Source organism: Streptopelia decaocto, assembly GCF_964273445.1.
Source record: "Streptopelia decaocto genome assembly, chromosome: 2".
Classification (NCBI taxonomy): domain Eukaryota; kingdom Metazoa; phylum Chordata; class Aves; order Columbiformes; family Columbidae; genus Streptopelia; species Streptopelia decaocto.
In genome coordinates this window covers 65,435,179-65,459,565 of record NC_138655.1, presented here as the reverse complement: position 1 = coordinate 65,459,565, position 24,387 = coordinate 65,435,179, and the positions used below count along the sequence as shown (strand labels likewise).

Below are 24,387 nucleotides of genomic sequence, written 5' to 3'. Positions count from 1 at the left end.
AGCCCCCCTGCTACCAAAACCCTGCCACATAAAGCCAATACAGAATCATGAAAGGGAGTGATCTTCATATCACAAATATGCAAAATGTTCCTTGATGGTCATCTTAGCTTCTCTGTGTAACAGTTATGGATCAAGGAAAGGCTTCAACTTTCTTTGAGGAAAGACTTCGAATTCCAAGGTAAATGAGAATTTACTGTGAAAAGGGGGAGTTAATTTGATCTCTGCTAATGCCACATATTTAATTATGGTGGAAACTTAGGCAGAATCAATTTTGATTACATAGGATTTAGCCACTTGCTACACGCCAACTCTATTTCATATTGCAGTTCTTAAATTGGCATCTTACAATGTAAATGTTATGTACTCAAATAAAAAGTCATATAAATGACCAAAATAAAGGTTAAATGGAAAAAAAAAATGAGGAAAGTATATATACTCCTCTTATTATGAGAGGTAGAAAAATTTTGTTTATCTTGCTGGGTGGACTCAGTTCCCAAATAGTGACACAGGAAAAAGAAAATGACATTGAGCAAGAAGCTCAGTAAGAAGGTGTTTATAGACAGTCTATGAGGGAACGAGGTAACAGAAGGGTGAGTGGCCAGCCTTGCTGTGGAGTCCTTCACTTAAGAGGCAGAAGATAAGCTGTTAAATGGGATGCCAAGCACCATAACTTAGTGGTGAATTCCTCCCTGTACATCAGGCAGGATCAGATAAGGGAGTTGCTAGGTGAAGTGTGTCAAAGTGTGTCAAGAGCTGTCAAGGTGAGTGGGTTAATTTACTGGGAAATATTTTACTGAAGAATTTAAGTTCTCCTCTGCTGTGTCTATTGCTTCTAAACCAAAATGGAATCTGATTAGTAGTAGTTAAATAATGACAGAAAAAATCATATACAGAAGAGTCCATAGTTTGGGATGAATTAACTTCAGTTTTAAGATACAGAAACTTGTAGTTGTTGGAGAGGGTTGCTTTTGTTTTTCAAATCGAGAACACAGGCATGGCTACAGTGGTTCAGAGCACAACTTAGTGCAAGTACTCAGCATTGTTCTGGACCAGATGATCTGTAGGACAGGGCAAGGATTTAATCCTGCTTGCCCATAACTAACTTGTCCTAACCACCCATGATCTGTCGTTCAGGAGGTTCCTGAGGAAATCACTGTCTCTGTATTAAGAAGTTTGGGATTGTTTTTTGATCTGTGAATGAGTCCAATTTCTTTTTATTTATCTCTGTAACATTCATAACATCGCCTGGCAAGTTGTTTCACATCTACTTCTCACAGTGTGAAGAAGTTTAGAACAAATGAAGTGTTTTTTCTCTTGCTGGATAATTACATTGTCACGGGATGTCATGGTTGTCAAAGTGGCAGTTCCAAGAGCAGTTGTACAGACTCACAGAAGGAAAAATCCAGATACAGTGATTAGATGCAAAAATAGAATTGCTGGTTCTGATAGTACCTAAAATGCAGATGCCTGAAAACAAGGAAGATACCTCAGGAGAAGCATGCCTGTAAACCCAAGCACTGGCTGTTAACCTTATTGACTTTTGTTGTAGCTCAGCACAGTTGTCCATATGTTTTTCGCTGAATTATCACAGTATCACAGTATGTTTGGGATTGGAAGGGACCTCAAAAGATCATCTAGTCCAATCCCCCTGCTGGAGCAGGAACACCTAGGTGAGGTCGCACAGGAACATGTCCAGGTGGGTTTCTGTATTACTTGATTACTTTGAAAGTAGGACAAAAATAATTTTGGTGTTTCTCATCTCCCAGTCCTTTTCATGCTGATAGTTTAATGTGGAGTTAGTTCCCAAGCAAGATTTTGCAGAGGATAGGAATAAGGCTTTGTATCTCTGTCTTTCTTCAAGGAAGTCTCATCATATATTTATGAGGACTTGCTTCTCTTTCTGATGAGATTCAGCGCTGCTGAAAGCTCTCGTATCACTTGAAAAAGTTTGATATTTCATTATGCAGATGCAGTTGTTGGTTATTCTCTCTTATCATGAAGGAATTCTAACCTTAGTAGTCAGTAGCTCAATAGATACCAAAACTGTTCCTCAGGTTTACTTTTACTCAGACAAGCAGTTGTGCCAGAATATAGCTAACTGGGAAACAGCTGGGCATAGCTGTCCAACAGCTAGATATCCAAATATAATCATGCATTTGACCAGTGCATCAGTTCACAATAGTTCCTGTTACAAGTATCTGCTATTCCTGTAATTACTCACACTGGTCAATGTTAGAGGAATCCTCAAAGCTTTATGTATCAGACCCATATGAATTCCCACTCTGTGCACTAAGGATTTGCAGTGTGTCACACTCAGACCCTGAGGGTTTGAGGACGCACCCTGATGTCTGTCTCTGTCTGCCAAACAGCCTTCTTGGCAGCCACCAACCCCGACAAGTCAGTTCTGCTGCTTCTCCTGACTTGAGTCGTGTGTCCTTCACATGGGACATCCTTCCTCTCAGCTGCAGAGGGCCTTTGGAGAAGGTCTTGCTTGTGTACTCGGCTGCTTGTCTGTTCTCTCTGGAAAGGTTTCTTGTCCTTGAGCACCCTGTATGCTTCAGGCAGAAATTCCTCCCTGTGCATCCAGATCCCTTTCTTGGTGGAGGGTGAGAGTTTTTATTTGCCAGCCTCTGCTTTCAAGACGGTTCAGGAAGGTCAATGCTTCAGTCCCCAAACTCATTCAATTCCTCTCCTATGCAGCAGTTCATCTGGCTATTTTTCTTAATGAAAATAAGCGGTTCTGTTTCCTTGGAAGTGGAAACTATGCCTTTGTCAGGTGCCACCTGTGATACTAATCACTTTGTCACAGTGTGATATAGGACCCTTTACAGACCTTTGCTTGGGGGGTTTGCTGGTATTTCTCCTTGTGAATTGTCTATGCAATCTGTGTCAAATCAGTGTGTTAAGAGATACGTTTCATTCTCTCATTAATATGTATGTTTGCTATTTATATGTCACCTATTACTGTTTCTTGGCTGAGACTTAACACAGTGATTAGTTTATTTGGGGTGACTAGTTCTCAGCCCCTTCCTCTGAAGAAAATTGTAGCACGTACCAAATCAAATGGTAAAGACCCAATTTGTTTTTATGCTCCTTGAAATTGGGTCCATCTTTTTGAAACAGCCTGTATTTGAAATTACAGTTATGGTAAAGGCTACATTTCTCCAATGAAAGGCATTGCAAACATCCTCAGTGTTCCAGTCTGCAGCCAAGATCAACAGCACAGCATGGCTGTCTGATTTTATATGAGTGGAAAGTGAGCTGGCCAGAGTTCAGCTCAGCAAAATAGAGATGTTGATGACAATTTAGATGAAAGAGCAAAACTATCTAGCAAAAGCAGTGTTGGCTCCTTCGGTGATATTTTTCATCATTTAAGTTTGTGACTTTTTATGAGGGATTCTTTCCCCTTCATTGCTGTTAGTCATGCTCCCATTAATAAGCCTGTCAGCTTCTTGTCATCCACATGTGGCCAGGACTTTCTAGCCTCTGCTTTTTAATGTGGATTTTGGTTCTTCTACAGTCTTTTGTTTTACTGTAATTGCACTGATGCCATACCATTGCTCCTGTACCTAGTTGTAGTCACCTGCCGACTCGATTCAATAAGTTATTTTGTTGTTATATGGTGGGAATTTCAGAGACATCTTTGCTTGTTGTCTTTCAAAAAGGTTGCCCGCTTTTAAGGTTATAGATGTGGGGTTTGACAAGAGAAGATCATGAGCAGCAATGGTGGCCTTCTGGGGTCTCTTGAAGAAGTCAAATTCTTAAAAGGGCTTCGGGAGCTTGCTATGGATACGTTCCTCAGACTAGAGGCAGGAAGAAATCTTTCTAACTGCTTGCTACTTCTCTGTCTGGCTTGACTGGGCTATTATTTTTACCCAAACGTTAATTTTTTTAATATTTGTGACAGATTGTTCTGTTGCTTACTGGGAAGAATGTCATACATAGTTCTGTGTTTTGAAATGTGAAGGTCTGCTTTCTCCCATCTTTCTCATTTTTCATTTTTTTTTTCTGTGTAGTCATGGCCAGCCACAGCATTAAGTTCTTTTGTTTTATTTCCAAGACCTGCTTTGGACTATTTTGGAAGTTTTGCTCAAGGAGCAGACTGTATCCTGTAATTATTTGTGGTGGCCTAGCGACTAGTTATGAAGAAAGTACAAAGATGAAAACATAGCAGGCTTTTAACTCAATCACACTGAAGAGATGCCCACAAGTTATTGCACATAATTTGGATTGATCAGTAATATCACCAGTGTGGACTTTTCACTTTGGGAGAGATGAATAATGCTTTCAGCATACCTTCCCGAGAGACCACTGTGTGATTGAAAAAGTGTTGTTTTCATGCAAGTATTTTTATAAACATGAAAATTAAATAAATAAGAAAGAAAAAGCGTTATCATAATAGCAATTCTGGACCTCCCAGCAAATCAACCTACGAGGATCCTTAACTGTGTAAGGTTACTCTACTGTAGTGAGAAACAATCTGCAGGCAAATAATAGTTAAAAGATGCATCAGTGTTTTTTGATGTAAGGCTGCATTTTATATGAATTTTACTTCGGTTAGCAGATCACAGGCCTTTATACTTTAGAATATAGAATTTTATTTCTCCATAACTTTTTATGTGGTTAGCACTTCATGGGTACAGCTTCTGAGTGTTATTTTACTATCAAGGTCTTCCTTATTTCATATATGACTTGTATTCTTCTTAAACTGTTACAGAGTGATACATTGAAAACATGATATAATGCAAAATAATTTTTTAAAAAGTGTTGTCTGGGTTTAGGTTTGTATGAAAAGCAATTGAACAATCTCTGCTACAGCTTGAAATGGTGAAGTGGAATGAAGTCAAAGATTTGGCTAAATGTCAGTTCAGTTCAGATGCTGAAAACCCTAGGGACCTTGGCTACTTAAAAAAGTAAAAGTAACTGAGCCTTCTAATTCTGCTTGGAATAAAATTATCTTTAACTAGGGAAGTGGAGGAATAGGACTGGAGGATGTTGCTTGTTCTGGTAATCACAATCTTAATTCCTCTACAAAGGGAGCCTCTGCCATACTGAATAGTCTGTGTGGGTTGTTTTGTTGTGGTTTTTTTTGTGGGTGGTTTTTTTTTGTTTGTTTGATTGATTGATTGATTGATTGATTGTGGGTTTTTTTGGTGCTATATTCTGTAATTTTTAAAAGTCTATGCGGTAAAAATCTGTATCCATTCGAAGAAGTGGGAGTAATAATTCTATTCTTGCAGATAGAATGCAAATAGAATAGTTTTTCTTTTAGCATATTAATTCAGTAAGAAGATTAATATAAGCTTGCAAACTTCTTAGTCAAAATCTTTATTCTCTCAGCAGAATGCAATACAATTACTACTTGGATGCTGATAGTAAATGAACTGTTTTATTGAATCATCACAAAGAAATGTTGGAGGCAGGTGTATGAAAGTTCTTATAAAGACTATATTTGAGGGGGACTTTGTAGAGGAGGCAAAAGAGGGCAGAAAATTTCATTTTGAAAAGAGAGAGGAAAAAAGTGGCTGCTGCTGGAGCAGTGGGAGCCACCATTATAGCCTGTTGGTACTCTTCCAGTACAGTTTGGAAGCAAATTCTTAACTTCAGGTATATGTTTTATTGATACTCTGCTGCAAGATCAGGAATTAAACCATGACTACATAAGTTATAAATGATTGATGCTACTCTATTCAAGGCATGTTATTAATAATCTTTTGACATACTGACTAGCATCGCTCTTTGTTTCTTAGTTTTCAGTCCTGGTCTTGGTTTATGGTAAAATTCTTTACACCTGAAATAACGGTCAAACTAATTATTAGAGAAGCCTAGAATAGGTCAGGCAGGAAGGCACCTCAGAAGGTCATTTAGCCAAGTCTTCTGCTCAAAGCAGGGTGGGCTATGAGAGCAGACCAACAAATTCTTAACAATTTAAAGGAGTATTATTTTGATATTTTTTTGAAGACTCTGTGTTGTTCTTCTAAATAACAGGCTCTCTACTTTATGCTTTTGAACAGAATACTGAAGTTGGACCTTAAGGAGAGGTTACTTGGCAGTCTTCATTAGAGACAGAGCTTTTCTTTACAGAGACCATGAGTAGTGTAAATCTTCCTCCAGCTATGGAAGTCCTGCTGACCTCTGGTCTTACATTCTGAATTTTGCTTTAGGAAATAGTAGTTCTGAATGAGGAAGAGGTTTTAGTCAACCTTTTCTGTTGGGGCTTTTTTATTCTTTGTCAAATGGTGGTATCAAAATTCAGATGGTGCAGCTGTAGCTTGGAAGGAAGAAATAAGGGGTTTTGAGTAATGTAAGGAAAGGCTTTTCTGTTCTTTGACTACAGCACATTACAGGTCCAGAACCGAATGCTCCAATTTTTAATGTTTGATTCTTAAGATGTTATTTATTGTACAATTTTTACATCAGTGCAACCCCTGATTTTTTTTTTCCTGCTCAGTAGTTTATTTCTTAGTTAATTATGTTATTTGTGATGTTGAACATTGCCTTTTTATTTTTTTTTCCCCCAGTGTGACAATGCAAAAGGACTCAAAGCCTTCTATGATGCAATAAAATATGGACCTAATCATCTGATGGTTTTTGGTGGTGTATGTGCAACAGTTACTTCTATCATTGCTGAATCTCTAAAGGGATGGAATTTGGTTCAGGTAAGGCATGGAGTGGAATGTATTCAAGTGCTGACTATCTTGTATCTCTGTTTATTTGTTTCGTTTTGTGTTTTTAATTTAGAAACCCAGTATTTGATGCTTTTCAAGCTTAATATTTTGTGTAATAACTATATCTCAGTTTTGAAGATCGGTGAAGTTGTGTGTAAAGAACAACAGCTACTTTTACATAGTACTAGATTTTCAGGCTTGTGAGTATGGGGCAGAAGTTGTGTGTCTCAGTAGATTAATTAAATAAAATTAATTTAATGTATCTCAAAACACAACCTAAATGAAATGAAGTTCAGTAACGGTAGCTGAGCAAATCTAGGAATTATCCAAAGTTAGAGGAAACAACTCGACAGGCCTTAAATTATGATACGCTGGGATCTTTACTTAGTCATAATGAATTAATTCCTATTTACTTTGAAAGTGTTGGAAGTGTATGGATCATAAGTAGTAACCGGGTATGTATCTCAGTATTTGACTCACAAAGCACGTTTATCCTCAGCTGTTCTTTCTGACTTTCTCAAAGGTCAAGTTTGTGGAAAGGTTCCCTCTACTGAGGAATCAGAATTTATTAATACTAATCTTTAAAATGCAGATGATAACAGCATGATTTTCTTCATTTCTTCAATCATTTGGCCAGTGATGATCTTTTGATTGATGGCTGTTCGTGCATGGTAGGCAGCCAGTTTTGCTTTTCATATGTGGAAATGCCCTGGCTTCTTACTCAATATTCGTATTGCCTAAAGATAAGCTTGTATCATTTTTATTAAAATAAACAAAACTTTCTATAGCAAAATAATAAAACAATAAAATATAACAATTACCTGAGGTTTCAGTTACAAACAGACTCCTTTTTTCCACCTCGAATACTCACTGAGATTAGTGCAGAACGAACAAATGAGGCATAATTAAGTTTGTGAAGATGATGATGATTGGAGTACAAATGGGAAAATCTTAGGAGGATAATTAAAGTAGCTTGTTAACTGTGTTTGCAATGCTTGTCATATCAGATACTTTCTTCTTATGCTTCAGGATTTTTTCTGATATGAAAAACATCAGTTCTACTATGGAAACAAAATAATAGTGTATCTCTGGGGCAGAATGGATAAACAACAGAAAACTTGAAACTACTAACTTAATGCTCTCCTTTGAAAATGGCCTAGTCCATGGCCTGTAATAAATATGTGTCTGGGGCTCTGTGTTTTTTGGAATTTGTCATGTGGAACTTTGAGATGATGTAGGATGTTTTAAGGAGTTGGATTTCATTGTGCTAAATCCTTTTCATTTGCAGTCAAGTTCTGGCTCTAAGGTCTGAAAATCAATTTGCTAATGCAGTTGCTCAGTCAATAAGGAAGGGCAAGTAGAAAGCCTCTGTTTGCTTTTAAATGCCTGAATTTGTCAATATATGTGTTAACTTATATAATTATATGAAGCATTGCTACCAGACAGCATCTATTTCTTTGTATTTAACCACTACAGCTGTGACTAAGTCTTAAACATTATTAATGATATCAGTACATCAAGGGATTCTCTGCTGCTTGGGCTTAGTATCCTGCAGGCACTAGATAAATCCTCACATGGCATAACTCCACTTTGTGTCAGTTTTTTTATAAATTGATTGACTGAATGATGAAAGAACAGAAATGATGGCATGGCTGGGAAGTGTGGTGAGACTTATTGGATGATATAGGAGGAAACAGCCTAAATACAGTTTGTGAAAGTGTTATGTCCTATGGTGACAGCAATATGTGCATCTGCAAATCAGCACACATAGCATGCATAAGATAGTGGGGAAATGGAGTACAAATCCTTCCACTCCTCTAGATTGACTCTCATAAGCATCTTTGATTAAAAGCATAGCTTGAATAGAAGAAATAGAAAACTGTAGTTCTTAGAAGTGGAGCAATAACATTCAGACCAATAAAAGACAAGACTGTCCTCCCTCAAAATTTGAAACTTCACCTCGGGTAATCACATCAAAGTCATGTAGTTACTTAACTTCACAATCACAAATTCATGTATTTTATGTTGTAATCAAGAAGGAAAAAAAAAAGCATATAGACAAAAACTAACCTGATGTATTATTTAATAGAGGATATGCATTTGATGTCTGACTCTATCAGTTCTTTTCCTATGAAGGCAGTCAAAAAAACTGAGCTCTTAACCTTAGCAGGAATATTTGATTTGATTTACACAGGTGTCATGTGGTTGAGCAAAGTGATGACTGTCTTCCACACAAGAGAAATGCAGGATGATACTCATAGTACTGGGAGGAATAGGGAAGAAGAGATTCACAGAATATAAAACTGAAAAATTACTTTTGTTAGCAAATATGATATGAGATGAGATTGCCTGCAAAACTTTCCTGAAAGGCTTTTAACCCTGAATTCAAGGCTTCTGTGTGACTACTTTTCCTCTCTTTGGGGTAATTTTTCTTTTTCTCTTTTTCTCTTTTTCTCTTTTTCTCTTTTTCTCTTTTTCTCTTTTTCTCTTTTTCTCTTTTTCTCTTTTTCTCTTTTCTTTTCCTTTTCCTTTTTCCTTTTTCCTTTTTCCTTTTTCCTTTTTCCTTTTTCCTTTTTCCTTTTTCCTTTTTCCTTTTTCCTTTTTCTTTTTTCTTTTTCTTTTTTTCTTTTTCTTTTTTTCTTTTTCTTTTCTCTTTTTCTTTTCTCTTTTTCTTTTTTCTTTTTCTTTTTTCTTTTTCTTTTTTCTTTTTCTTTTTTTCTTTTTCTTTTTTTCTTTTTTGTTTCTTTTCTGCCTCTTCCTCATTCTCTGCAGTAAAAAGACTCCAAAAACATGCAACAAAGTAAAAGGCAAAGAGTAGAAATGTGCTGGAAATAATCACGTTGCATTTGCTACTCAGACAATGTTACAGCAGTGATGAGAGGGGAATGAAAAAAAAAAAAAGGAAATAAATTTTTGCAGGACAGCTTCAGTCTCTACTCCTCTTACTGTACGCTGTTGATAATGACACTGCATTTTTGACTTCACTGGTTAATTCAGTTCACTGGTGGCCTGTAACAATGTGAAATAGGGGAGACTATCAGAGCTTGAGAAGAGTCTCACTCTGAAGGTGACTTGGTTTATATCTGTACCAAATATAAACAAAGGCTACTTTTCTTCCCCCACCTTGATAAATTTTCTTATGATCAGCAACAGAACAGGAGATTCTGTTCTAAACTGTCTGCCTTCAACTGCTGGCTGATTTAATTATCTATTACTGTAACAAAATTAATGATTTTTTAATGGAGCATTTTCTATCTGTGGAAAGAGCAAGTTGCTTTAGCCTGCAAACACTGAAGTCATCCTTAAGGACTTTCACTGAGGGATGGTAGGTGACAACCTGCCAACTGTTTGCTGAACGCACGTTCTTAGTAGGACACAGCGAGACCCCCATTCCTTAGCTTCTCAAATGAAAAGCTTCCCTGTAAGTAATTTCTGTGTGCCAGCAGACCTTTGTTGAGTGACAGTCTGAGCATGGGCTGGAGGCTGCACATGCAGCTTTGATGTCCAGTTGATGGTGTGGAATCAGTTTGAACCTCTGGTATTTTGGTTAAAAAGTGCCAATAATATTCTGTGCATCTGACATTAGGTCATACAGGCATGAAGGTCTAATATCGGGCAGTTACCCAATAAGTCAAATACAAATATGTCAATGTCAAATACATCAGGATTTGTCTTAGCCTTGTTCCATTTCCATGTGTTTTCAAGGCCATTAAGCAGAATGAAGAATCATTAACAGTATCTACAATGTCTTGTAAAAGACCAGTTACACATTTTTGTTTCGTACACTGAAGCTTTCCTGTTAGTATCCACGTAGTGCAAAACAGAGGAGATAGTTTGCAATTCAGTCTTCTATTCCAGGATATCCATCAATTTTTTACCTCTCCATGTGAATTTCTTTCAGTGGCATAAGTGTCTAATTTGTATAGATTGCTGTTTCTCCTATTTTCCATTTTCATCTCTCACTTTTCCTGATTGCTATATTGACACTAACATTTAACCAGGGTGAGGTTTTTTATCAAACTGGCCAGCTCTCTTAATTTGGGAAACTCTTCATTTTGGAGACTTGCCGTTCTCTTTTGTTGTGATATTTTCATTTCCTGCTTCTTTTCCAATTTCCTTTATCACTGGAAATAAGCCTCTGCCAGAAAAAAACATAAATATTACCTTTTCCTTAGAATATCCTCTGTTTCTACATATTTAATGTAATCTAGTCTTAACTGCTGACTTCTAGGCTGATAACTGATACAAGTGATCCAGTGATTAGATTGTAACAACATTCAAGAGAGAGAAAAACCTTGTTCTGGATTCAGCATCTCATGCTGGAAAATTTTCTAGGAAAATTCTAGGTGCCGTAATCATGATGTATTACTCATTTTATGGGCCCAACTTCCAGCAAGTATAAGTCTCCCATATTGATATAGGGCAAGTTCACATGTTAGAACAGGAAAACTCCTTTAGTTCTCAGGCTCAATATAACTGAGTATTAAAGAGCCTACCCTGAGACTTTTATTATTATCCCAGAGATCCACAGGCATTCAAGATCCCATCTCTGAACTAGCAGAAAGACTGACAGTGTTTAAGAAAATTAATGATGTTTCTTGTCCTTGGTTTTCTACTGAAACAAGGCTGATATGATTTCATGGTCATTCCTCCTAACAATTTCTGACCACTACCCAAATGCAACCAAACTTTAACAAAGGATTTCCCAAAGTTTATTAGCTTCTATACATATCTGTGAAAATGAACTGCTGAGGGGAGGGATCCACATGAACAGAAGGGAGGCTACAGCATGAGCACAAAGATAACTTGGAGCCAGCCATGATGTGCGGTGCTCCCTGTCCAGCTGCAGCTTATGGGAAAGAGACTGATTGTGTTGAGAAGAGAGTTAAAAAAGAAAGAAACAAAGCTGAGAAAATACAGAGGAGAGGTGAGGCCCAGAAGGATATGAAATAGGAGCTGGTTTGTGTGTTTAGAAGCTTAAGCCACATGTATCTGTAGGAAACCAGGCTTGATTAGCTGTCTCTTTTACTCATCAAAATACTTTTTAATACAGAATTTCACAACTCTATGCAGGTTTTAAATGGTATTTTTTAACACTTAAATAATGCAAGTCATCACAGAGGTTTCTATACTGGCCACTGAATCAAATTTCCTCTTGGTAATATCTGGATTTTCTAAATCTTCATGGTCATTACCTGGAGGCCTGGCATGGTCATTTATTTATTTGTTTGTTTGTTTGTTTGTTTATTTATTTATTTATTTATTTATTTATTTATTTATTTTTAAATGTTCTTTATCATGTTTGTTCCAGCACAGTGAGTTTGTGCTACTTTTGCCTTCACTGCACAATTTCCATGTATTATTAGTCTGAGCAATGAAAATGGCATTTAAACTAGTCTTTGACTAAGAAGATTAGCTACTTGTATCTGTAAGATGCAGGTGGTCCCACTTGAGCAGGCCTTCTTCCCACTGGGATGACCCAATGCACCACAAAAACTAGAGTCTTCAGCTTCTTGGCCCACAATTCACTATCATAATCCTCTTTTTTCTTTCCTTTTTTTTTTTTTTTTCGTCCTTTGCTTTCCTATTTTATCTCCTGGGATTGGAGGGATTTTTGTAGATTTTCTGTACTCGTGCTGTTCTTTTAACAGACAAAGTGTGTGAAGGGAAACACCTCTTAAAGTCTTATTATATAAGGTGCAAACCTGATGATGTTCCTGTCTTGCTTTCCGGACTTAGCTGAGCACATAAGGAAGTTTTGCTTGCCTCACTGTAGGAATGCTTGGGAGCTCCTGAACGGGAAGGAAACACAGCAGGCCTGACCTTCATGCATAATTTCATGTGAAGTTTCTCCTCATCTGAGAGAAGCTCTGGTGGATTTGGAGGGAGACAGACCTTTTAGTTCTGCCAGTCATCCCCTTGATAGAAGCTGCCAGCAGGAGCTCTGCTGTTATTGATTTGGCCCTCCTGAAGCTCTGTGGTTGCTGCCGAGAAAGAGAACACAAGGGGAGTTGAAAAAGAGATCAGCAGCACCATTCCTCCTAATTAGACTGTGTCTCTCTGGGTGTGGATGGATGTGGACATGCATGATGTAGAGCAGACTTAGATTTGGGAAGTTAGTTATATGTTCACCCTTAGACTTAGAGAAATGAATGTTGCAGTGCATAGGGGAGACTAGTCTAGGGCAGAAGAATAAATTTAGTGGCGAGTGTTCTTTCATAGTGATAAAACCACTGATCCTGATTCCCAGTGCAATATTTCAGTTGTATCCCAGAGAAGACATTAGTATTACGTAGTCATTAACAGTAGAAATTTGGTCGACAAAGAGTAAACTGAAAACTTCAGAAAATTTCCAGGCTGAGGTATGGTAAGAAATGCATATCCTGTATTCCAAATGGGCTGCAAGATTTAGTAGAGCCTTCCTTTTCTTTTTTTCTGTCTTCTGCTTAAATGTATGAAATTGGTTTATAGGGAGATGAGTTGGCTTAACCTGGCTTTCCCTCACTTTGAAATTGGCTTTTCTCCAGCGTTCACTTTATTTAAATATGATTAACTGTTCTTTTTCATCTCATTTGTCTTGCATTTCTACTGTTGGAAAAAACAACAAACTACAGTATACACTCTACTTTTTTCCCTTTGTTCTAACATCAGCACATTCTGTTCATTATCGAAAGGGTGAATAAAAGTATTTTAATATGGCTCTTGAGTTAGGTGAAAGCTGTTAAAGTCTGAACCTGTATATTTATTCTAACTATGACTGCATGTTCTGACAGAAAAAAAATAATCTTTTTTGTTATTTTTGTTCGTAGCTCTTTTCCCATAATTATTCATTCATTTCTGTTTAGTGTTGGATCAATGATATGGAATGAATGAGTGATGGTCTAAGGAACAGACCCAGACTTGAAAGGCAAGGGTGTCACTTTGCTATGTAGTATACTTTAGGTTTGGGAAAACACATTTAATTCTGAACAAATCAGACATTCCCTCTCCTCCATATACTCCTTCCTTGAATCTGAACAGTCTTTTGAAGAAAAATAAAATACATAAAACAAACAAGCAAAGAAAAAGCAACCAACAACCCATCCCCATAGTGTTTGGTGACAAGCATTGGTGTTTTTCCAAACAAGGTGTTTACAATACCCCAGCTTAATTTATTATCAGAATAAATAATGGATGTGTGTGCTTTGTTTTGTTTTCCCTTGTGTAATTTTTTTCTAAGTATTCTGTCTCACTTCTTGTTTGTGTTTTGGGTTTTTTTTGTATTTTCTGTAAAAGAAGGCTGAAGTCTTTTATTCTGTGGCTCTCACAGGCCCTCAGCTGGGATAGATGTGCCAGGTAGAATCTTACTCAGTTACCAAAATGTCTCAATATTGCACCCTGCAGCTATTGTTGCAAATTCTTTCACTGCTACAAAAGATATCCCTTCATGTCCCCTCAAGCTGGTTTAATTCTATTTGCTGCTGCTTTTTATGGAGGTGTTTTGGAAAAGTAGATGGGTAGCTTTGGTTGCCATCTCTTCCTTCTCTCCTCCTCCCTTTCCTGATACGATACGAAGATTGAGGTTTGCTTCTTTGGGAAATGACTTGTGATTTGGCATCTTCACTAGGCTGAACAGGGAGGACTGACTTCTTTTTCAGATTTGAGCTCTTTTTCACAGTATGTTTTCTAGTACCTTGTCTGATATCCGTTTCCTGTATGGTCCGACCCAGTGGACAGTAGTGCTACTAAATTTCCTTCTAACCCACAGCTGGTCAGTGTGTCTTCTCTTGACTTCCTTTGGGAAATGTCATACAATGTGTGGGGATATAACTGTGTGGCACCAGCACTCCATTAATGACACTCTTTGATTCTACCTGAAGTTCTGCCAGCCCAAAGAATCACCCTTGGATTCTTTAATCCCATTGCTTTTATTACTCTGGGACCCACAAACCTGGCTTGAAATCTCCTATTGTTAGGTGGGAGCATTATTAAAGTTTTTCGGCAATTGCAGCACTGAATTTTGAGATCCATTTTGCGTTTTTCCCAGTGCATGACTTTATACAAATCTTAGTTTTATGTTTCTTATTTGAAAGCTAGCTCAGGGAAAAGAGATACTAATTTGTTGCCCATCTATATATGATTTTTCTGCTTTAAAGGTTATATTGATTGAAAACTGTCTCACTTCACTGAAAATATGATAACTTTTTCACTTTTTGGTTGGTTCCTGGCAATCATTATTAATTTACTCAAAAACGTTCAGATTGTGGTATTGCATTTCTGTGAATATTGAGACATTTGAAATATTCTACAAAGTGGGTTTCAAGCTTCTTTTACCATTACTGCCCCAAATAGGGTCCTTCTGGCTATTTTTACCATACCTGTAATTTCTGGAAAGCTGGAGTTGGTTATTTTGGTATGCTGTTTGTCAGAGTGACTGCTTAATTTTTTATTTTTTTCTCGCTGAAAGGCAACATTGAGTGTGTTCTGCAGGACCAGCTTGCTGGTCTGTTTCTTAACAGCTGCCTTGCAAAGCCCAAGGATTGTTTTCTCTCCAGTCTCTTTGACCAGCCTGGATTGAGTGGCCCTATATGAAGTTAAAAGCTCTCTCTGCCATAGCTGTTGCTGTCCTTGGAACATAAAAATGTGGCCACAGTAAGGAGGTAAATACATCAAGTTAGGGCAAAATTGCTTTGATAAAATTTATCGCTTCATACTATACTTCCCGCAATCTTAAATCTGCTTTTTCATTTCATTCTCTCTTCCTTTGACGTTTCTCTTCGTGTTACTGTCCTAAAACAGGACAAAGAAAGCTTTCTCATGTGGTAAATTAACCTGCTTTCCCCTGCATGCTGTTGTGGCAGCAGTTACCTAATTACTTGTTTTGAGGGACAGCATAATGCATACAAATTCAGCAAAAGCAGCTCCTGGGCACAGATTGAAGAAGAAACTCATAAACCACCCAGTTGCAAAAAGAAAGCACCTTTACATAATTTTAAAATTGAAATAAAATATTCACTGGCCTTCAAAACCAGAAAAGGCTTAATTATGCTCCATTGAAGATGTAATAAATTGCTGATATGTTTATAGAAAAGTAAGCGCTGAAGTACAAATCCTCATATAATAGGAGCTTTTCTAAGGGCCTGATTCTCAAGTGCACTGTAGTGTTCTTGGAATGTGATTTGTCTAGTATTATGACCAGTACAGCATCCATCTTAATTTTTGATATTCACACTGCTCCATACCTCTAGAGAAGTTCCTGGAGACTTATAGGTCTCGAGGCATCAGTTGAGTTTTAACACAACTGGGGAGAAATAAGGCCTATAAAACAAGAGATAGTAATGTTTTAATTGAACTTATGGAAACACATTTATTTCCTTTAGTCTTAGTTACCACAGGTAGCAAAAACAGAATCTCAGTGCCAGGAAAAGTAAATATGATCACTGTAGCAGAAGAGCCTCCAGGTTCTGTTGGAAAAGCCCGAATGAATGTATACAAAAGTGCTGCTGAAACACTATGTGTTTGGAGTAAGAAGGTTTCGTCCTAGGATTAGACTGAGAACAGGAACATATTGCACAGCTCTTAAGCATAGACTTGTAATAAGGCATTTCCTTTTACTTCTCATCACATTCAAGACTTATAGCTATAGAAAGCTTAAGTTACTGAGTCTAAACTGATTTTTGTTACTGAGAAATAGTTCCAGAATTACACCTTTCTGGTCTTTCAGAATCTTGTGTTGTAATTCCTAACTGGAGTTGCAAATCCGGACTTACTTTGATTTCTTGTCTTTCTTTGGTTTCATTCTTTTTGAGGAGATGAGTAGCTTAAAATTTCTGACCTCTGTGTTAAGCTGTGACACATTCTGCTTGTAATTCTCAGAGTAAAGGAAAGCATTGCCCCAGTCAAGTGTAGTCCTCCTCTTTCATTATTTTGCATGATTCCATTAGACTTTGCTATCCGACAGACAAGCTGTCACAAGCTGATTGATAAGCTATGGCAATATAACCACTATGAGCTTTGTTTGTGTTATGTTACCACACTAAGATAGGAAACTTCTATGGTCATTTATAATTAAGCTGCCATGAGGGCACAATATGTATCAGGATGTGGATTCATTATGTTGTTTTTATTCCTGTAAGTAAAAAGATTAGTAGCACAGCTTGTAAAAGGTTTCTTCAAATCCTTCAATATTCAGATGAGGGAACAATAAAATATGTGATTGGCAAGTGAGTGATCTCAAGTTCAGCAGTCTAAAGTATCACATGAAGTGCTTGGGAGCTACAATTCTGTTTACATTATTAAATGTTGCCATGTTGACATAAAAAAAATTTAATTTGTTCTTTAAAACAGAGCAAGTTCTTTGTCATAACCCTTTTGAAAATAGGAGCTTTTACAAAAGTGATGACAGTCTCAATTTGAAATAGACTACACTTATATATCAAAAGCTGAATGCTTTGCAAACAAACTCTCAAACTGGATCCGTTATTCTGTTTAAGAATATCTGTAGCTGCAAGGAAGAGATCAGTTCTAGGATAGACTTGCACCAGTGATAATAATGCGGGGTTTTTGTTGTAAAGACATACTCATGCTAAAGAGATTATTTTCCTAATGTCTCCTGTTAATTGAAACAATCAACCCAAAGATTTGTTTAGGTAAGCAGATATTTATTGATTCTTTTTTGAAGGCTCTGAATGCTACTGAGAAAAGATTGACTGAGCAAACAATAGAGAAGATCAATATTATGTTTCTCTCTTATTAACAAAATGAGAACCAAATAATAACAAAAAGGATGAAAACTAAGGTGCTGATTCTCTCAGGTGTGTACCTACATATATATGTACACACACATACATACATTATATATATATATATATATATGTTTAGAACTACCTAAAACTGCCTGCAGTCCTTTTTATGGCTCGATCTACTGCTGATGGGGAACTGTTATGTTTCAGATAAATGTAGTCACATTCTTATATTGCATTGGGATTAATTTACATTCAGAAGTGTGGCTGACATGCAGAGGTGGGATGTTACATAAGCAACCTGCTTTGACATTTTTTTTCTGTGACTTTTTGCTGTCCAGTTCTTTTTGCCTTTCACCTGTTTTGCATTATTCTGCTTGCTTATGAGTAGTTTAAAAAATTTGAATTTGCAAATCTGAAAGAGAAGGAAGGATCAGAACCAACAGTTCACTATATAAAGTTCCTGCATGTTATTTGTGGATATTGATACAGGAGGTCATAATTAGAGATTAGAAACTGTAATCAGGCCAGTCTGGAACAAATTTGGCTATAGAGACAGAAGTTTAAGAAACAATTTCTACCTAGCAAATTTAATGGAATCTTTTCAAGTCCTTATGTCTTTACTATTAAAATTCAGTAATGTTACAGTTGCCAAATGTGATAATGCTTAATGATGTTAACAGTAATGTTGATAATGAGCTCTTTGAATTGCCAGCGTGAAAACTCTCGTGACTAATGTGATTCTGCCCTTGCTCTTGGGAGACTTTCCAACAATGTGATGAGCTCCTGTCTTTATGCTGGTTTTGACTTGGAAAGAAAGGGAAGAATGCAGACAATTGTTTCATTTATTTGCTTTTTTTGGAGGAAAGGGCAGAAACGTGCATCTATGGGGCCCTGAGTTTCATTACCTCACACATCCACCCTTATCGATCAAGACCTCAAGCTGCTGTTTTTGTGGCTATAATTATCATAGGGTCACCTTATGCATAGACTGTACTCAAGGTTGCATGAGGCATATCCTTAATTATAACACAAACCCTTCCTTATAACAAATGCGCTTGCACTGGCTCGACTTGTCTCCTATTCACTATCCAATGGCCAGACCACAATAAGAGATTTATGATTCTGCTACATACGTTGTCTTAAAAGAAGATTTTGGTATTTGTGGTTTTTGTGTGTGTGTTTGTTGTTGGTTCATTGATTGGTTTTTTTTTTGCCTTTTTTTAAATTTAAATCATTATAACAGACAACAAAACTGAGTAATAATATTTGTACAAATAATTATGTAGTTTGGTCTTTCTGTTAACCTCATTTTTAACTTCTCAATTTCCCATTGCCACAAGCAGTGCTAGGAGGATGTAAAGGCAACAAGTTGCCAATTAGTCATGGCTTGCAGACTGCTCATTTGAACAGTAGGCGTTTATTTTTATGTCCAGAAGTCCACATTTATTACTGCAGATGAACCAACAGGGTGCAGTTTCGTGCTTAGTTCAGTGGTGTAACTGGTTATGTGAACCAGGAAAATAAAACTTTAAATGTTGTTGCCCAATATTCCACTGTTCAGCAGACAGATTATTATATTTTAGTATTATAATCACCTTGCAAAGACAGCTTGTGTCTCCAGTCACAAATGAATTCACATGGAGTATGACTTTGTTAGCATAACTGTAAATGGGAGGGGACACTCTGAAGTAAATCCAATGATTCATGTTTACTGAGAATATGTGGGTTGAGAGTGCTACTTTGGAAGTCTGAGCTGCCTGTCCAGAGATTATGTTAACCCTACCTGAATGTGTTCCCCAAAAGCTGAATTTATAACATATATGGTCCCAAAAAGCAAACCTCACCCTCAAGCATAATGTTATTGCCTCAGCTCCGTAAGTGAATAATGAAATATGGATCACATTAATTCCACAGAGCTGCAGATTTGTCCATGTATGGAATGAGTTTCGGTAACCTCACTGTATGAGGATGCCTTGAGGCCCAGTCCCAGTGTTCACCTCATGAACTTTTCATTAGACTTTGCCCTTGATCCTGCACTGCTTCGGATTGCAAATGTCCTATTCTGCCTGTCTTCTCAGTAGCCAACCACAAAGGCCTCCATGGCTTGCTTGGTTCTCTCAGGAGGGCTCCAGTCCCAGCTGATGGTACTTGTGAGCTTGCCAGTATTTTAGACTGCCATTTCTACAGTCATCATTCAAGAAATCAGAAAAAAGATCAAACAAATGTCACTTTTCATCATGATTACTGTCATCATTATCAGGATTTCTCGTTTTTTTTGCCACCTTTGCTTTTTGGCATTTGAGAGAGGCAATTCTGTCTTGCCACAAAACATCAAAGCTATAGCGAACTGTCTCAGATGATCCTAACTCAGTGCTTACCCTAGTGAAATTAATATTTATGGATTGGAAGTGGTACTGTTTCAACTTCTCATTTGGTGATTACTGATACAACTATTCTCTAAGTACCTGTGTCACTGAAGAGAGGGATGTGTTTTCACTTCTCTTGGGGTGCTCTAACCAATATTTATATGGAATAATAAGCATACCCACTTTCAAGTTTACCTGAAAGCATAAGAGTGGGAAAGAATGAAGTGTAGACATTATCAAAGCATGCCTAGGTCCCCAAGAACACGGAGTTACAAAGTCTGCTGCCTAAGCCCTGTGGAGGGTGGGATTTCAGATGCACTTCTCTGCCCAGAATGGCTTACTACTCAAGCTCTAAGCACTTCCATGCCCAGCGTGGCTGTTGCCTTTGAGTCCCATCCTGAGGCGCTTCACTCTCCCTGTGTGCGACACAGTGAGCTTAAGAGCCTGACTTTGTGCTTCATTGCTCTGAAAAAGCATGGATGTTCTTAGAGTATGTGTGTTTGCCAGGTATTTCTGAAACCATATCTGGTCTTCCATCACACTGCAACTGCTCGCTGTGGTTAATTGCCATATATAAAACTGCAGTTCTAATTTTAACATCACAATTGGCTGCTGTAGAAGTGGCTATAATGAACAAAATGAAAAGTTATCACCCAAATCTTTTTTTCCTGTTCTGCAATCTAACAGTCATCTGGAGAAATCTCTTCAAAGTTTTTATAACAACTTTATGGGCTCAGCACAGGGGAAGTTGTATGCCTCTACTGAGGTTTTAAACCAATATTATACATTGAAGACCAGCACACTGACTGAAAAAAAAATCCCCTAAGTGGAGATTCTGCCAGATTTTAGGAAAGCCTAAATGTACAAGGCAGCTCCCTTTTTGCCTCACATGGTTCCAGGCAGGATATGTATGAATTTGCTTTTGTGCATCCTGTCTGGAACTGCTCTAGTCAATGTGACTTGCTGTCACTTAGCAGCAGAAGTAGGCTTTAACAAAATATACTGTTTTTCTTTAAGATGTTTCCCACAGATGAGGCATTAAAGAAGATGCTGGTGCTTATGACTGTTAAAATAATAAACTCAGAACACTTGCCCAGAAATTTGAAGGTGTACAGTCCTCCCATAAGACAGTAAAAATCACATCTGAGTGCCATAACCAGTAGGTTATGGGGGTCACTGTCCCTCATATGCTCTGTTTTTCTGGTCACATTAACCTTTTAAATACTTTGGTGTGCAGTGGGGCACCACTGACGTGAGGCTGAAGAAGACTGCCCAGGGTGGCTGGCACCCTGAGCTTACGATGATGATAAAGACAGCTACAGGGCCTCAAGTTGAGGGTGGTACCCCAGATACGCTTCCTTTCTCTTGAACAGGACTTACAGTGTTGTACTGCCTGTAAAATATGAGTGCTCCGACGCTCTGGCAGGCAGTGTGTCTAGATGAAAATAATGAACTGTAGCCAGCAGCTTTGGCAGAACAGGTATCAGTGCTCACCTTCAGCCTGTGGTCTGCAGGGATGTATCTAGGGATCTTCTGCCTTGACTGATGTTCCCGGTCTTTGCAGAGAGAGGGATGAGGCATTCACCATTACCCTTGGCATCCTCGTCAGCCTGATATGCCCTGCTTAGTAAATGGCTTGTTTTCAGCTGAGTTTGTGCACCACCATTATTTCCAGTTCATGTTACAAGGAGGTGGAATGTGCACAGTTTAAGGTCCTCTTCTGGGACCCAGCTCCCACAACTTGTATTCTGCAGTATTTAACTTGCAGGTACTGGGATACTTAATTTCTTCTATAACTGAATTCATATTCACTATGCTACATACAGTTATGTTGTACAATATAAGCACATGGTAAGGATAAGACCAAAAAATAGCTGTTTTATTGGTTATAGCTTGGGGCTCATTTTCAAAGATTCCAGGAATGTATAGAGTAACAATCCATCCCCTATTCTCCTGAAGATGTAACTTAAAGAGTATATGACTGATCTTATCAGCTCTTAGTTTTATTAAATGTAGGATATGACATTTTGCATATATGAACTTAAATAAATGTAAAACATTGTAAATTCTTTGGAGTCATTTCAGAATAGGACACTCAAATTATCTGTTTTACAGGAACAAGTGACTGGAACTTTTTTTTAATTAAGTAAGGGAAATCTTTAGTTTTTCTGGAATCTAGTGCATAACTTTCAAAATGTACTCAAAGAGGAAGAATATTATATAACTTAGGTACTGATTACACTAAATTTTTGGAAATTCAGAGCAAGTTTTTTCCACAATCACTGTAGTGATTCTTCAGCACCTTAACCTATAGATCATAATGTGCCACAGGTTGCAGCTAAGGGAGTCATGACATCATATATGAAAGTACATGTACAAAAAATTATAATCTTCTAGCTCTTTTGGTTCTGTGTGCAATCTGGAAATACAAGCTCTAGTATTTCAAAACCTTTTTAGCGTTTTCTAAGCTTTCTTCAAGCACATTCAGAGACTAAGTATCTCCATATTTTCAAGATACTTGTCTCTGTATGTTGATTCCTAAATTCTGTGTACTACTTTAATTATGTATAAATAAATATTTATGAACCTCTAGATTTTTTTTCCATGGTAGTGTGTCTATTTTTCATTGAGCATGAAAACTATAAATTTCTGCACTGTAAAAGTATGATGGGACATGCAGAACAGAAGAATGAAGTTTTTATTAATATGAGTATAATTTGATGAAATTGAGCAAAATTGAATACTGATCTGCCAGTATTTCTAATTCTGTGTTTTTATTAGTCTATATAGCTTTCTCTTGGATGAAGTAGTAATTTCTTAATAACTTTCGCATGAAACAATTATCAAAAGGTTCTTCCTTCAGGGAGAAATACCTTAGTATTGTAGTTGGAGGTTACAAACATTATATACTGATGTCTTATGTCTATTTGACCCTAAGTTTATTTTTTCTTTAGAAATAGACTTGTAATATCTAAAACCATAAAACTTAGAGCTATCTTGGCAGTCCACAAATGAGATCCTGGTTTAGATGTATTCTCTATTTTTAGCATAAATGTTTTTTTCTAGTCTGGGTACTTTAAAGTTGGAATAATGGAACTTCTGAGTAGATGGGGAAGAAAAATTTTTGACATTTGAGTGGTCAGACATTGGAACAAGTTTCCCAGGGGTGGTGTGCATTCTCTGTCCTTGGAGATGTTCAGTTTCCTGGGCCTGACTGCATAAGTCAGACTGTAACCAAGAGGCTGAGGAAGTTGATCCTTCCCCTCTTCACAGCCCTGGTGAGAGCACATCTGGAGTGGTGTGTTGGTGTGTCCAGATCCGGGCTCCTTGGTACAAGAGAGACATGAACATGTTGGTAAGAGTCCAATGGAGGCCCACGAAGACAATGAATTAGTTGCGGTGTCTGCCATGTGAAGAGAGGCTGAGAGAGCTGAGATTGTTTATGCTGGAGGAGAGGATTGGGGGATCATGTCAATGTGTATAAATCCCTGATGGGGATGAGTGAAGAAAGACAGAGCTGGATCATCTTCAGTGGTGCCTAGTGAAAGGACAGGAGGACATGGGCACAGACCGAAATGCAGGAAATTCCATGGCATTGTAGGAGTGACCAAAACTAGAAAAAGTGTGGAAAGTCCATCACTGGAGATATTCTCAAACTTGACTAGACAGGGCCTTGAGCAACCTGCTTGAGTAGACTTTACCTTGAACAGGGAGGTTGGGTTAGACAATGTGCCAAAGTGCCTTCCTACCTCAGCTGTTCTGTGACTCTGTGAATGTGGCCCCCGTTCTTCATATTTATTTTTGTACAGTAGACTAAAAAAATTGCAGTAAGAGGAACGAACTTACATTGATAGGCTGAAATCACTACAGATTCCCTTATCAACTAAAAACTATGAGCAGATTTGATTTTAATCCTGTTTGATTCAGTATGCATTTGTTGTTACTGTTTTTTTTTTTTTTTTTCCAAATCCCCCTTCAGATTTTAAAAGCAATAATAATGAAACAGGGAGCTATAACCTCTGAGTTGAATTGAATAATACTCCATGCGCAAATAAGTATTTCTGAAAAACAAAGATCTTCATAACACAAATAACATTGGTTTGACCCTCCTTTGAGCAGGATGCTGGACTATTTGATCTCCTGAGCTCCCTTGTTGCTCTGTGATCCTGTGATTCTGAAATTGCTGAGCCATAGCAGTTCCTGTTAGGTTTAGAACACTGAAGAGGGTTTATCTTTCACACATTATAATTTGGAAAATGTAGGCATTATTGGCAATTGCCAGAGCATCAAAACTTTTAGTTCTGGGTTCCTGTATTTCTAGATGAGAGCGGAGTCATTGCGAGGTGATCTGTTTGTTTGGTTTTCATACACTGATAACTAATTTATTTTATCATAGTGCTATGATTTATATATATTTATTTTTGTAGAGGTGTAATGATTTTTATAGTGATTGTATTGGGAAGAGTGGAATAAACTCTAAAGTAAGGATAATGTCAGTTCATATACAGAGCTTTTCTGCAGTAAGTAATTTTAATTTCTATAATAAATCATGCATCACTTTTTTTTGTTTGTTTGAGCTGCCATCAGATTCGTGAAACCTTTAATCCAGTGCCATTTTCTAGATAACTC

The 24,387-nt window shown here is 37.5% G+C and overlaps 1 protein-coding gene across 1 annotated transcript in view; it reads left to right on the top strand.

Annotated features, from left to right (window-relative positions):
* GABBR2 (gamma-aminobutyric acid type B receptor subunit 2) overlaps window positions 1-24,387 on the top strand; it is a gene marked incomplete at both ends in the record, with an annotated part of 486,849 nt that overhangs the window by 99,019 nt on the left and 363,443 nt on the right. Inside the window, one exon of the mRNA XM_082045863.1 lies at window positions 6,522-6,659. Coding sequence (XP_081901989.1) covers window positions 6,522-6,659 — 138 coding nt within the window. The remainder of the gene's footprint in view (window positions 1-6,521; window positions 6,660-24,387) is intronic.